Source organism: Strongylocentrotus purpuratus, unplaced genomic scaffold (assembly GCF_000002235.5).
Source record: "Strongylocentrotus purpuratus isolate Spur 01 unplaced genomic scaffold, Spur_5.0 spur5_scaffold_3, whole genome shotgun sequence".
Lineage (NCBI taxonomy): Eukaryota > Metazoa > Echinodermata > Echinoidea > Camarodonta > Strongylocentrotidae > Strongylocentrotus > Strongylocentrotus purpuratus.
Genome location: NW_022145609.1, coordinates 5609559 through 5625108, shown reverse-complemented (window position 1 = coordinate 5625108; position 15550 = coordinate 5609559). Strand labels below are relative to the sequence as shown.

The following is a 15550-nucleotide window of genomic DNA, read 5'->3' as shown; positions in this document are numbered from 1 at the left end:
TTTAATTACCACCAGCTGAGGCAAAGAAAAACAGCTTCAAACATGTCTACTTCTTGACTGGCAGTGTGCTTACAAAAAAAAAAAAAACTTCTAAAAATGTCTGAAGAAAAGTAAATGAATAAATAACTTCCTGGAATGCAAATTGCAATGCTGACCATTAATGAATAAGTAAAATTGGTATATGTACACGGTTTAAAAACGATCAGCATCCTGAAACAGGATCAATGTATAATACAGGGAAACCTGTCTATAAAGATCCCTTAAGGGAGACAAGAAAAAATGTCTTTAGAGGCAGGTGGTCTTCATGTACATGTACAGGTTCCTTTAGTACCTGTTTCAATGAGAAACCATTTTCAAGGGAAACAAGAAATATGGTCTCTGTAGACAGGTGGTCTTTCTAACAACCATGTAAGGTAGATTTAAAAGTGAAATTTAGTGGCACAAAAAAACAAATAAAGCGGAACGTAACATGCATAATTACAGAAAATAATACTTTCAACGCATAGAGGTAGAACCATATCATTATGACATTTTCCTCTACAACTCTGCAAAACTCCTCAAAAAGCTAACAAAAGACAAGTTACCGTAATACACATAAATGTACACATAAAATACTAGGAATTAAATCTTGTAGTTTGTGTGCTTTTCAGGCAATAAAGGTGCATAATTTGTTACTTGAATACCGTTCAAGCACCATAAGAGAAATATCAGAATTTCTTTCAGATCTTGCTCCTATAATGAAAAATTAATTTGGTAAATTAACAAAAGTAAAATACAAAAGGTAAGAAGGAGGGAGCAAAACAAAAAATAGGAATTTAAAACAGGTATATACCAACAAACAAAAACATATAATCTTTCATACCACAATATCATAATTAGTATAAACATTTGAACTTGCAAATATATTTACTATTTATTCATTACATGATCGGTAATATTAATTTGAAAAAATAAAATCTTCCATGTACTAAAAAAAAGAATATCACTAATAAATCAGACATAAAATTTTGAGAATAAACTAAATCTAAATAAAACAAATTATTTTCATGCAACAGCTATCTAATCCCAAAAAGGTATTAAAAAAGATTAATTTACATGTTAGACTCTTGAAAACAAAAGAGTTTTGTATATACATAAGCTGCTAAAGACGTGACTAATAACTTCAACTGAAAATTCTTTAAGGTCCAATAGAGATGGTCTACAGAGGTTAGGTTTAAAGTACAAGTTCTCTCCAAAAATAACTTACTTTCAATAGAAGCAGGAAAATCAGACAAACCAATCAAAAAAAGTTTGAGCAAAATCGGATAACTAATAAGAAAGTTATGAATTTTTGAAAAAGTATGTAAAACTATAGAACAATGGAAATCACTACACAAATTGACAGATCATATTGACACACATCAGCTTCGCATTAAGTCTACATTTCCCAATCAAAGGAAAGAACTTAAGCCTGGTTTCAAATAGAATTCAAACCCACATGTAAAACAGAAACTCTCCCGTTTGCAATGTTTGAAACCCCACGAGTTTCATGCTGCAAAATTGAATCACTACTGAAACACTGAATTCTTGCATTTCACAAATGTTTCTTGCTCTTGAAAATCAATGTTGTTGTTTACATATCATGAAAATTTTGTGTTGTAATTTAAGTTTCTGGTTTTTGCAGTACTCTGGGTTATGCTTGGTCCAAATTCAAGTATCAAAATAATGAACTTTCACTGTGTAGCTTGCCCTTGTTAACACAACATTGTCACAGCATCAAGTTAAACTGAATGAGTAGAATGTGGACCTTGGTGTCATAATAGCATCTGAGCCCCATTTCACAAAACATGTCACCAGTGACAAATGACAGTTTTTGTTTCTTTGCTTCTGATTGGTAATCAGCAGATTTGTCACTGATTTTTGTCATTTGTCATTGAAAAGAGGCTTTGTGAAACGGGTGCCTGAAGTACAGATCCCCGTCTTGGCTTTGAGATCGATTGCAACTTTCCACAAACATGACACACATAGGCAATCAAAACTGTGTGACTGATTGGAGGACTTGCGACAGACCTGGGCCAATCAAGGACTGGTCCTGAACTTGCTTCGTCACTCTCTCCATCAGCACAAGAGTGAATACATCTTGTATCCACTTCTACAAACTCGACACAGGGATCTCCTAGTCATCAATGTATTCAAATTTACCATTATAATGTAACATGCTGATAGTTTCTATTACATGTATTAGAGAAAATTGATCTTCTCATGTACAGAATCTTCAAAACATATTTCATATACACTGTAGTCATTGAATATCACTTTTGTTACAGTTTGCACATAAATCATTTAACCTTTCCGTGTTTGATTTACCTTGTCTATTTTCCTGCAGCAAAATATCAAATTTGCTATTCATAATCACATAATTCCAGTCAATTTCCATTAACAAACACCTTTCCCATACACTCATCACGACTGGAGGTGCACTGTACACCTAAACAATTGTTATATTGCTGCTACGTACATGTATAGAATCTATAGATTACTGGCATGATAATACTGGTTACCTTAAAGCATTTAAAATCCCATACCTTGTTAGGATGGCATATACATGTATATGCTACCAAAATAGAAATATTTTACAATAAATAGCACTCCATTTTTCTTTCTACTATATATACAAGTTGGTCATCGAAGGGGTACCAACAAGAGTCTAGACGCTCCAGAAATTCTGGTGAAACCATGTGAAATTTGTGTTTTCTTTCTCTCTCACTGTCATCTACTGATGTTACCTGATATTGTTCTCTTCTTTGTATCTTCTTTTGGGGTAAAATTGTGAAAATCTAACATATCTGAACTTCACAGAAAAACATAGGAATCTCTCATAGCAAAATTAGAAATACAGAGTATTTGTAAGATTCTAGAATTCATAACATTAGTTTAAAGGCCAAAAAAAATAGGAATTGTTCCTCCAGAACGGGAATGGTTGGCAACAATGCTCTCACATATTACGCAACGTATTAATAGTCATTGTTCTCAAATACAGATCTGTTCATTAAAGTATAGTACAAAACCTGTCATTTAGCAAATTAAGTGAACTACAGGATTTCATCAATCTTGATTAAAATGGATTTGTATCTTATAGCTAACTCTAATGGAACAATGTACATAGTTATTGATTTAGCAAGTAGTACTGAAATCACAGACACCACAATGGGTCTTGGTTGAGAGTTAGTCAAAAGTAGTCATCAAATTTTAGAAAATGAAATGAAATCCATTCTCCGAAAAATCATTAAGTAGATTATGAAACCTTTACTTCTAAAGACGTATCAGATTTGGAGATTTATATTTTGGTAAATTGCTCTGCAGGTACCAAAGTTTCCTTCTGGCCTAGCAGGTATGCCAAAAAAATAACAGTTTTGAATAATGATTAAGATTGATAAACAAACTTTTGAAATAGTCCACCATCACCTTTGCCCTCCAGAATTGGGGCCATTTTTCCCCTTCTTAATATCAAAGTGTCCAATTCGGGGCAGTATAATGCATACTTAATATGGTTACATTCAAGTTATACAGGATTCTATGAAACATTACGATCACTTGCGGGCTTGTGATGGAAAAGTGTAATAAAAGGTTGGATAAACAGAGAAAAATTTTGAACAAAAAAAGAAGAAAACATCTTGGAAGTATTCAGTATGAGAAGCCTGTAACCTAGCACACGATTGCAGAGTGAGCTTAGCATATGAGCTGCTGAGAGCCAGAAGGCATTACCTTACATGATTTACACAGAGCTAAGGCCCTTCTGCCTTTCAGCTGAAACTATAAAAGGTTTGTTGATATTCAGTACATGTACGAGTAGTGGCACGTAGCATGGGTCCAACCATTGAGAGGGCACTGACATTAAGGGGGTGTGTGAGGGAGGGGGAGGGGGGCTATGGTAAAGAGAATGTGAATCGATAAGGAAACCAATAGGCCATTGTCGTAATGCAATCAATAGGCCGTTTTCGTAATGTAACCAAATTTAATGCATAGGTCTTGGTGAAGTGCCTCAATAAAAATTATTTCATTCACCTGATAAGAATAATAGTATTTCAATAGTCAGAATGTAAGCTGCATATATTAAGTGTTGCTACATGTAGGTAGGTCAAGCCATAATGTTTGTCCTACCTGGCAACAACTACTGTATGCAGTTCGAATTCTGTTTATTGAAACACTATTATTCTTATCAGGTGAATGAAATAATTTGTATTGAAGCACTTCACAAAGACCTATGCATTAAATGTGGTTACATTACGAAAATGGCCTATTTAATGCACAAATCTTTGTTACACTGTAAGTGCCATTACAAATGATTTCATTCACCTCTTACGAATAATTGTATTTCAACAGTCAGAATGCGAATAACATGCATTGATTGTTGCTAGGTGGGACAAACATTATGGCTTGTCCTACCTCAGTATGCAATTTGCATTCTGACTGTTGAAATACAATTTTTTGTAACAGGTAAATGAAATAATTTGTAATGGGGCACTTAACAAAGATTTGTACATTGAATTTGATTACATTACGAAAACGGCCCCTTAGACAGATCAGGGTCCTATTATCTTCTTTCTCATCCTTTTCTGCACTCTCTTTCTCTGGTTCCTTGTCTACCTTTTCTGTATTTTTTTTTGGCCATTCAAAGGGGGGATGGGGGGGGGGGGAGGGGCACACACCTGAAAATTGTGTAAATTTACAGGGCATTTAAACTGGACTGTACATCATATGCTAAGTTTCAGGCTCACTCACAAGAGATCACACATCATGGATCACACATCATATATCCTGGCTTCGTTGTTGCGTCCGACTCTGAAGGTAGGGCTGATACCCCTTCTCAGTTGGCGTCATACATCATGATAGGCCTTGGCGTGCCCGTTGGCCTTCTCATGCTCCGTCAAGATGCGCCCATCTACAAGGTCAGAGTTCACCATCGGCAGGACGTTCTTGGACCGGGTCTGGTCAAACTTCGCCTGAAAAGTAAAAGAGAGGTGGGCATTAAATATTTGATAACAATCGGAATGAACTATTTTTTTTCAATCATTGTCTGGTTCAGTCAACATTTTGGGCTGACCAGGTAGAGAGAGTTGGTGTACATCATATGGAATGACTTATAGTCTGAAGTTTGAGGTTTGAAGTTTATTTGTTCCACATTTACATAAAAAAAACAATTTAAATTCTTTTTTTTTTTATTTACAAGCGTATAAGCGTAGAATAATCTAACTTCCGGATTCTATTCATAAGATTTCAGCCCTCAAAATCACTTCTATAGACCATCTATTAAACTCATTGATAAAATGGTTAACAGTCCATAGCTGTCAGGTTTAACTTCCAGAGCCCCAAAACATACCCCAAAAGCACACTCACCAGATTGTAACATGTGACTCCAAGCAGGGCCGTTGTCATACCGATGACGTTGAGGGGCGTGACTGGATTCTTAAGCATTATGAGTGACATGAGAACCACAAAGATCCTCTTGGAAGCATTGGCGATGGAGTAGCTCAGAGGAGTCACCAGGTTGAGGACGCTGAACGCAAAGATGTTCTGGAAGAAGTTGAGAAGACCACTGAAGAACAGGAGGGTGAGGGTGTATGACCAGCTGATAGTTGTAAGCTGTTCAAATCAAATCAAATCAAATCAAATCACATCACATCAAATCATGAAAACTGAAATGAAATTCTGAAATATGTTCTGAAATTCTAGAAGTTAAGAAGACAGATGGAGAACGATAGAGAAAGGATGTTCTGATTACATCGCATCATATACATGTATCTTATCGTATTGTTAATTTAAAAAAAAAAATCCTGACATGCTACAGTGTAATAGAAGTGGAGGAGGGCACTTTCATTACAAATGTTCAAAAACATAATTTGATACTTTTGAGTTTCCCACCACAAGGAAAGTCCCCCGACATTGTTATTGTATTACTTATATTCCTCGTACTCCAAACCTTGATCATTAGGATTTTACATATATGAATACCAATGTTGAATACCATTGCAAATTCTTCCCACATAGGATCAAATCAGGTTGTACAGTGTGTAGTACGCTTGAAATATTTTAAATATCTTCCTGTCTGAGGCTCTGAAGAATGATATGAACATTTACGATCAAAAGTTAATACGTTTAAGCCTTCTAGTCAATGTAAACGCAAAATCCGCTTGCAATATTCTTTGTCTTTCGAACCTTGATCATTAGGATTTCACATGTTTCTATTCAATAGCATTCAATAGTATTCAAGTTGGATAGGATGTTAAATGGAGGCCCCGTGTAGAGGAGAGTCACCACCTTTGCACGTTAAGAACCCACTGCACTATTTGTATGAGAGAAAGAGGAAACCCTGGTGTAGTGGCCCACCTGCACACCCCAGTATACCAGATGGACCTTCTGGAAGATTAGCCCTGTGCTAAACAAGTTACCCAATAAAGTCTACTACTACTACTATTGGAAATTCTTCCAAACTCTTATCGTATTCAGGTCATATAGTGCGCAGTGCGCTTGACACCTTCCTGAAGCCATCATCCTAGATGATCTTCTTGAACATTTGTACTTACCACTTTTCTATCTACAATGATTCTTCTGAAGTCCAAGAAACACCATATAGGCAGCAGCATGAGAGACCCTATCTGGCCCAACATCAGCAGCAGCCTTAGATGGTGGATCTTTAGGTCTCGAAGAGCCTAGCATAAAAGAGCAAACAAACATAATCTTGATTCATATCAAACATTTTTAAAAACAATTGTATGTGTATAAGAGCTGGAGAGCTTTAAGCTTTAAGCTTGAAACAAACTACATCTGAGGAACTAATGGATGATATATTACAGGTGAATCTTGTACATAGTATTTAGAGTCTCTAGCTCTTTGCATCTTAAATACAGTCTTGGTGTCTATGGACAATTGCATAAAAATTATCAAACTAATCATTTTACCCTCCAACAAATTCAACACAGTACAATGTTTGTGGAGCAAATGTAATCAACTTTTGTAACATAACAATTCAAGGTGTAGATTCCACATATAAACACCTGCCAAAATATCTTCTTTGCCAAGTAAAAATTTGTTTTAAATGAAATATCGAGTGCAACACAATATTGGTATAATTATTCAAGTAGAGCAAAAGAAAATTATTAAACTGCAACAGATGTTCGGAAACACATTGGTTCTACAAGATACTATCTGATTTCGTCCATGTATCAACAATGTCACTTGTAAGCAAATTGATTTACAACCAACAGCTGCTGTGATCAATGTACAGAATAATGCCTGATAAATCTGGTTAATTATTAATATCAGACACAATATGCTGTCCATATTTCAATACTAGATGCTTGTTGTATATTGTTGACTCTTTTCGTGCCCTGGGCAACCCACCTTGTCTAAAAACATCAAAGTACTATTGTATGTTTGGACTAACAGTACAGTAGCTACAAAACAAATGAACAGATAATTTTTCTATTTTTGATACATGGAAAGAAATTGGATTAAAAAAAAATGGAAACGAATACCTACCTGTACGTGTGTTGTGAAAAATGTTCACTATGGTTAAGTTCTACATGTACATGTATGCCTACCGTAAAAGACAATCTTATAAGAAAATAAGTCTTGAAAGTTTGTTTATGGGATGTTTTCAGAAACCTATGGGAAAGTAGATTTGAACTCCTTCCTTCACACATGCCTTTCTCACAAGTCAGAAGAAGAAAACATGCACAAGAAGAATATGTAGCAATTTGGACATTATCACTATAAACATGACGGACAAAGAAAGAGGACAAAATATACAGTTCCTCATTCTACCCTCAATAATTGATCTGGTAGACAAAGGAACATCCCTTCACTGCTATTATGTCTACCACAGCAATTGTTGAGGGTAGAATGAGGAACTGTATATTTTGTCCTCTTTCTTTGTCCGTCATGTGTTCATAATGTATGGTACTGTATGCTCACCCCTTCTTCAATCATAGAAAAACAATGGATGATCGGCATAATCTTAAACCTTTCTCCCACCCTCCTCCCTCCCCCCCCCCCCCTTCTAACAAGTTCAAGAGAAAATAAATAAATTTCAATTTACCTTTTTCGAGTATACATTCTGGAGGGCGAAGGTAATGGTGGAAGTCAGAGCGGCGATGAGACCAAACATATCAAAAGAGAGTTCAGTCAAGGTCGCAATCATCACACCACAGATGATGGGAACTAATGCTAAATATACCTGAAAATAGCAAAAAATATATACATGTACAGTGTATTCAGGTCAGTATAACAAATCCAGGTCAAGATAACAAAATATTTACATTGCAACCCATGTGTGTTCGGTAATCAGGTATATCCTTCACCTGCTCTTATATTTTGTACTATAATTGTACGAATGCAAGTGCATTCCTTGCTTCACTGGAGTGAAAGTTTCGCATTAATGAAACATATTTGTAACTGTATATTTTGGTATTACTATTTTTAAATGAATCTATTTAATTTTTGACTTATATAGTTCACCAAATATAATTGTTACCTTCTCAGCTATAAATCTCCCTCATTGAAAAGTATAGGTTTTTTGTTATTGAATTTAAATGTCTCTATAGCTAAAGCTTGGTGCATGATACATAGTACAAGTTCGCCTTGTACGTCACATTATCAAGAAAATGGTTGCACCCATGTCACCCTAAATCTTCATTTGCATATCTCTTGTACACTTTTGTAGGGAATATTGTACATCAATAGACATGAATAAAAGTCCTCTTTCAGCAGACCAACACGTAATCTTTGGGGGTGAGGTTCCTTTCAACATTGATCTACCAGTCCAAAGTATGAAGTAGACACACCTCACACTATGTCTCATAATGCCGTCTATGAAATAAAGAGATCCAATCATCCAATCATGTGTGACGTAGTGTGATTGGCATCAACTAATCTTATGAGAAATACTGAATGCACTCCATGAAAGTGCCAGTATTTTTGTATGTTCAATCATCAAGAGCCCCTTCAAAAGTGTTGGGAGCCCAACATATTTGATAGCAAAATTTCACTGAAATCGTATCATAATATGATAATGTGAATTTCTGCAAGGATTTTCAAAACAATGTGTTTGAAGTTGAATATTGATGAGAAAATACAAAATTTAGGTTTACTGCGTACAACAGAAAACGCAAATAATGTATTCCTGTATCAATATTTGTCTTCAAACACATTGTGGGGGGGGGGGGGATCTTTGCAACAAAGTGCCTTAAATGACATCCTGTTTCACATCATAATACAATTTAAGTGAAATTTTGGCAAGTGTGGGGCTCACAACAGTAAAACACTTTGGAGGAGCTTTAACATGAAAATAGGAACCAGCAGCAGTTCACATATGGATAAGTGGCTTTTTCACTTCACTTTTAATCAAGAGGTTCAGAGTTTCATTGCTGGTGCCTTATATCTGTGGAATATTAAATGATGTTAATGTTCCTGGTGGTGAATTCTCTGTAATTTACTCTCGGTCGATAAAATATGGTGACGATAAAACAAATACAAAGTTAATGATTATCACAGAACATTAAACAGAAAGTATTATTTCATCATCACATAAAAATCATGATTTAATTTTGTAAAACATTTACATTTATCTTGTTTTTTAAATTTAAATTTTAGTGGAATAGAATTCTGGAATGACAAGAAGACTGTACATCAACTACATGTACAGCATGCACTAGCTGGGCCCGGTTTCATAAAAACGTGTTATCAATAACAAGTTACAGCATGTACATTAACTGTTATAAGCTACTGAAAATCGTGGCATTTGATTGGCTGAGACGGGGTCCTGATATTGTTCATTCAATTATTAACAGACATCATCACAGATCTTGGTGCTCTTCAGCAAGTATAGAATAAATAAGCTGGTACTTTTACAGAAGTCTAAAAATATATTTTCCAATTGGGTAATAATCAGTTGGTAGCATTGACCTTTAATTTTTTTCAAGGCTACATGTAATAGATCACAGACTATTTGCAGAGCGATTACACCACTTTTGAAAAGTCAAGTGCATAGAAGTGTGGGAAATGGCACACAGATTGCCCACATATTGGTACAGAACAGGAAATAAAGGATCTGCTTCACTGTTAATCAAAAATAATTCTGCTGGATGGGGTAATTAAGAACATGTTGATTTTCACGTCACACAATTGCTGGTACTTAGAATACTAGTAGACCATTTATGTTTTATAAACTTCTGCATCTTTTACCAGTCTACTTTTACCAAGTTGCCAAAGCTATTTGCCTATTATCAGTTTATGTTTTGTTTTTCATCTTCTAACATTTGGAAATTTTAATCTAGTCTTGAAGATATGAACTACATACAGTATGTATGTAACATGTTCAAAGAGTGCCGTTAGATCTGAATTTATTGCAATTGCAAATCCTACAAAAATCTGAAATATGCATGACTTTGTGATTGATTGTGGTTTTTTAAAGTTGAATGTGGAGCCTCGGGACAAATTGCTAACTCTTATATTAAAGACAGAGCATTGAACACTCTGCTTCAGTCAGGAGAAATAAAAGATGTATCACTTGACCTTTAAACCCTGAACCAAGATTTTTTCAACAGTGTACACAAAGTTTCACAAATTGTCCCAAATCATTAACTTTATGTTCTCTTTTTTTTATTCAGACTCCTTAACCGTTAACTCAGAGAAAACCTTATTACATGTTCTAGTGAGACACAAATTATTTTGTTTGGTACATTTCAATATTATTTAAACTACCGGTATACTAGGAAAAAAAAGTGTTCTAGTGAAAAATACATCTCAGTAATTCAATATGCCAATTGTCTTACCTTTGTTGTTTGTTTTTCTCCTAGGACCAGCCGTGATAAAAATACTGTAAATATTGGCATTGTGGCTTTCACTGCAAAGAAAAAATACATTAGTGCAAACATGAGATATATCATCTAAGCAAGAAAATTATTCACAAATCTTGAAGCTTAGAACTCCTACTGACAGCAAATTGGATTATATTTACATACCAGGTACATTAATTATTCTTCTGTCAATAAAAAGGTACATGTACAGTGTAGTACAATGTTTCTTTAAGTTAAGTTTTTGTTTTGTTTAAAGTAGACACACGAAGAATCAAAAGTGTTTTGAATTGATGCAAAACTCATATCATTGCGAAGGGGAAGCCTTGCTGATCAAATACAATAACTCTTTTCTTCAAATATGTTTGGGGGCCCGCAATAATCAACTCTCAAAAATGATAGTGTTGAGATCCAGATTTTCTGCCTTAATCAACTGTCCTTTATAGAACGTCAATATTTGTGACGTCAGATACGGGACAAGGCTGGCTAGCTGCAGACTGCTACACGGCACTGAGCTGTTTGTCCAGTGTGTGACGTCACTATTTAGAGCTCGCTACGCTCGTGTGTTTGGCTTACGTTTGGGGGCGCTTGGGGGTCTAAGAAGGGTCTTGAAAATTGCATTTTACGCCTTTCCATGATATCTATATGAATTCTTAGCAAATTATTCATGTTTTTCAAGAGAAAAATCTTTCCATCGATATGTAATTTGTTCTAATTATCAGTTGTTCGTGAATTTTCTTTGTGTAGCTCCTTTAATAATACATCAGGGAAAAATCACACGGGTGCTCCCTAAAATGCCAAAATTTGCATAGAGTTCAATGCAAAACAAATTAAATAGTGTTATTTTCATGAAAGCAAGCTTGAAAAGTAGCCCCACAAATTGTTGAAATATTTTCAAAACATGTACTCTCATGTATAAAACTTTGTACACAGGTAAATATAATCTGCACCTGAAGTCTTGTTAGTGCCATACTGACTGCACCGCACACAACCACTCTGCAGTGTGTTAAAGATAAACTTGAGTTCTGGTAATGTGATTGCATTGTGAAAGAAAAGGTGTGGAATGAATCAGAAAAGTTGATCATATAGCATGTAAGTAATGGTGTGTAATGCAAGGTTCTGGAGTCATCAAAATCATCATAAATTTGGCAGAGTCTTAGTAAAGTAACAATCACTTACACAGAAAGATGTATATGGGACAACACACATGGTGTCGGGGCTAGTACTACCCTGATTTCCTTAACTTTCTATGCTCATTACTCAGCCAGTATACATTTTCTTCCAAAATTGTTTGGCACATGACATATATTTGTAATCTTGAACATTCAGTGTAAGTTTCGTTAGATTTTGTGAGAATTCATTTTCTTTTTTACCAGAACTCAAGTTTATCTTCTTCAATGATGAAGGATGCACTTTTGACAGAAGAAGAAAGAAACATTGTTTCCATTTCAGTCCATTTCAATTAACAATTAACAGTGATCAACTTTTCCAGTTTCTTCGATGAGCAAAACCTCAACTTTTTAACTCCTGACCGAAACCCCTACCCCCCCCCCCTCACAAAAAATGAATCCCAAAATGAAAAGAAACTCAAGATCCTAACAAGTTCCATTTGGAAGCCTTGGAAGAACATTTAGGGCAGGGCCGTGCCATTAGACTTTAGAAAATTCATGACAACTGATAATTATGGACATATTATATATGGATGGATAGATTTTCTCTTGAAAAACATGAATAATTTGCTGAAAAATCATAATTATACTACTTATGCTAAGGCCAAAAATCTGGATCTCAAAATTAATGGGACGCAAACTTATTTTGAAGAGGCAAGTTGTTAAAGACTTATATTTGATCAGTAATGCTTCCCCTTTGGCTTTGCAATGATATGAATTTTGCGTCAATACACCAGTTTATGGTTATGGGCGCCATTTTAATTTGCGGGTAAACAAACCATTGACCTCTAGAGGTCAGTGGTTTACGCATAAATTAAGATAGCGCCCATGCAAATATGATGTGAGCGCACAGCGCAGGCAGTGATGTCATCAATGTTTTCAGATGCGCATGTTTTGTTGCGTCACAGCCTGCACTGTGTTGCATAGGCCCCGTCTTGATTTACGCGTAAACCACTGACTTCTAGATGTCAGTGGTTTGTTTACTCGTAAGTAAAAATTGCGCCCATATGTCTGCACATGCACAATGTTTTAACCGTAAACTGGTGTTTTAAAAACGCTTTTGGTTATTAGGCCGGCCCGGGTGACTACTTTAACTTTTTTAAGAAAGAAAAAAAAAATGAAACTGAGTGAAATGTTAGATGAGTAAAAGACCTCCTTGTCAGATCATTAAAAACACAAGTTTCTTTAGTTTAACTGTTACGAAAACATGAACGTGCGGTGTAGGCCTAACGTCCACTTGTATATTTTTTATAATCTACAAGTAGAAAAGACTCTACGGCATCTGCAAGAATCTTCAGTATTGAAGGAGGCAGATTATCTTGAACTTTGAAGAAGAAGAAGAGAAGATGATAAGTAATAACCTATTAGTAATTACCAGTATGTGCAAAAGATACTGAAACTTTAAGAATACTAAATTCTGCTGAAACTGATGAAAAAAACTTTCCGAATGCAAGAGGTAAAACCAAAATGAAGAAATGTCTTCTGTCAATGACTTCCGGAGCCGGCACATTCCAGAGTCTCAAAACCGGCTCCAAAAGTATCGCAACTGCCAGCATATGACACATTGAAACAGTCGTTGGATAAGGAAATTCCGTGAATAGATGTTTATTGATGACATTCTGTCCCAAGCTGCTTAAATACCACATGACACAAAGAAACAACAGCCGACTGGCTTCACGATAATTGTCCTTCCCCGCCGACATGTTGACCGGTGTCTTTGGAGCTAGCTCTAGCTCCCTCCTTTAGCGGAACGGTGAAGCGTTATTCGCCAGGAGTTACGGCGCACGAGTCTGTATAGCTACGTAGGCATTTTTCGTGGAAAGTTCTCAACGTACGTGGCATGCATCAACAACAAACAAATCTCTACCGGTACCGGTACGTCTACGTACAAGTGTGAGTGAGAGAGAGAGTGTGTGTGTGGTTCTATACTAATTCGTCCAAAGACAAATCGCCTCAATGGTCAATGAAATCGGGGGGGTGTAGGTGGGAGGGGGGGGGGGCAGGGGTAATGTTAGGATTTTTAAGAAAGTATTGACCTGTCATGGTTGCCCAACTAGTTTAAATTAGCTTTTACTCTTTAGTAATGTAATTTTACATTTTGATATATACTCGATGAGGTTTGCAGGGATCTAGGGGGGGGGGGGGGCCTCGGCGGTAGGCCTCCGGTTTAACCCCCTGGGCGGCCAAGTGAAAAAAAAAAGTAAAACGGCGCGATTTTGGGAAAATCCTCGGATCCGCCACTGGGTCAACCCCCTGGCAAAAAGCTAGATCCGCCCCTGGTTTGATAAATGTATTTCTATAACTGAATCGTTAGTGCCTTCATCTATAATTAGATGGGTGTTTACAAATATGATGCACATGCATGCATCTGGGGAGTGCCGAGAAAAAGGTTGATTACTTATCCACATATAAGGTTTTTGAAAGGGAGTGAGGGTTGTTATATGCCGCACGGACTAATTAACCACCTCCCCTCACCGGAGTACTAATTTGCTTCAGTGTGTCGAGTCTTCTACAATATTTGTAGGCCCAGGCGCGTACGCAGGATTTTTTCAAGGGGGGGGTTTTAACATTTATAATCGGTCCGAAAATTTCGCAACGACTCAGCCAGCCGCTGAATAAGGGGGGGGGGGGGGGGGGGGGGGGGTAAGAGGACAGTCCCAAAAAAATCGCAACGACTCAGCCGACCGCTGAATAAGCGGGGGGGGGGGGGGGGGGGGGGGGGGTAAGAGGACATTTTTTTTTTTTTTTTTTGGTCTCGAAATTTGGAAATTTGACATTTTGCTCCGTTGGGGGGGTAAGGTCACCTTTTTTAGGTCGGCCATGGGAATAATTTTTTTTTTTTTTTTTAATAATTAAAAAAAAAAAAAAAAAAAAAAAAAAAAAATCCAAAAAGGGGGGGGGGGGGGTTAAGGGGGGGGGGGTTTAGTTTTTTTTTAGGGGGGTTTACACACAAAAAATTTCCAAAGGGGGGGGTTTAACCCCCCAACCCCCCCCCCCCCCCCCCCCCCCCCCCCTGCGTACGCGCCTGTGTAGGCCTATCCATTTTTAAAACTCCAGTATGGGCCCATCTGTTTTCATAGGTGCAAATTTAACGACCGCCCCTTGTGAACAAAATATGAAACAGCCTTGAGGGTGAAAATTACATATGGCCAATTTCTTGAACTTTGGGAGGGTCGATGACATCCTACACCCCAAATACAAATAATTTCAGATGGGGAAAAAATTGAGCTGTATTTCATCAACTCCCTTCCTATCCAAGAGGAACCCACCAGGCCTGCGAAATTGTTCGTATATAATTACATGTACAATTATGCTAATTGACGGTCGTTATTTTCCCACTAAAAGCCCTTTTCAACCTTTTGTTTTGAGGGAAGTTCTAAAGGAGTATTGTCTTTCAAATGCCGTTGGAATTTAACCTTTATATTTTTGGCCCGCAAATGGGAAAGTGAGACAGTGGTATCTAGTGTGTGCATCCTACCCCACACCCTCGCCCCTCCCACCGCTCGAATCGGGTTCGTCACCTCAAACACCTCCAATTCCGGTAGTGAG

At 36.7% G+C, this 15550-nt stretch overlaps 1 protein-coding gene across 1 annotated transcript; it reads right to left on the bottom strand.

The window, feature by feature from the left end:
* Positions 1–4342: 4342 nt before the first annotated feature.
* Positions 4343–13897, bottom strand: LOC585860 (solute carrier family 35 member E1). Its single transcript, XM_785666.5, has 6 exons — positions 13377–13897; positions 10812–10882; positions 8078–8215; positions 6564–6689; positions 5377–5622; positions 4343–4982 (listed from the first exon to the last, which is right to left on the bottom strand). The coding sequence occupies exons 1-6, from the start codon at positions 13702–13704 to the stop codon at positions 4857–4859; spliced, it is 1035 nt and encodes a 344-aa protein (XP_790759.3). The 5' UTR covers positions 13705–13897; the 3' UTR covers positions 4343–4856.
* Positions 13898–15550: the final 1653 nt, after the last annotated feature.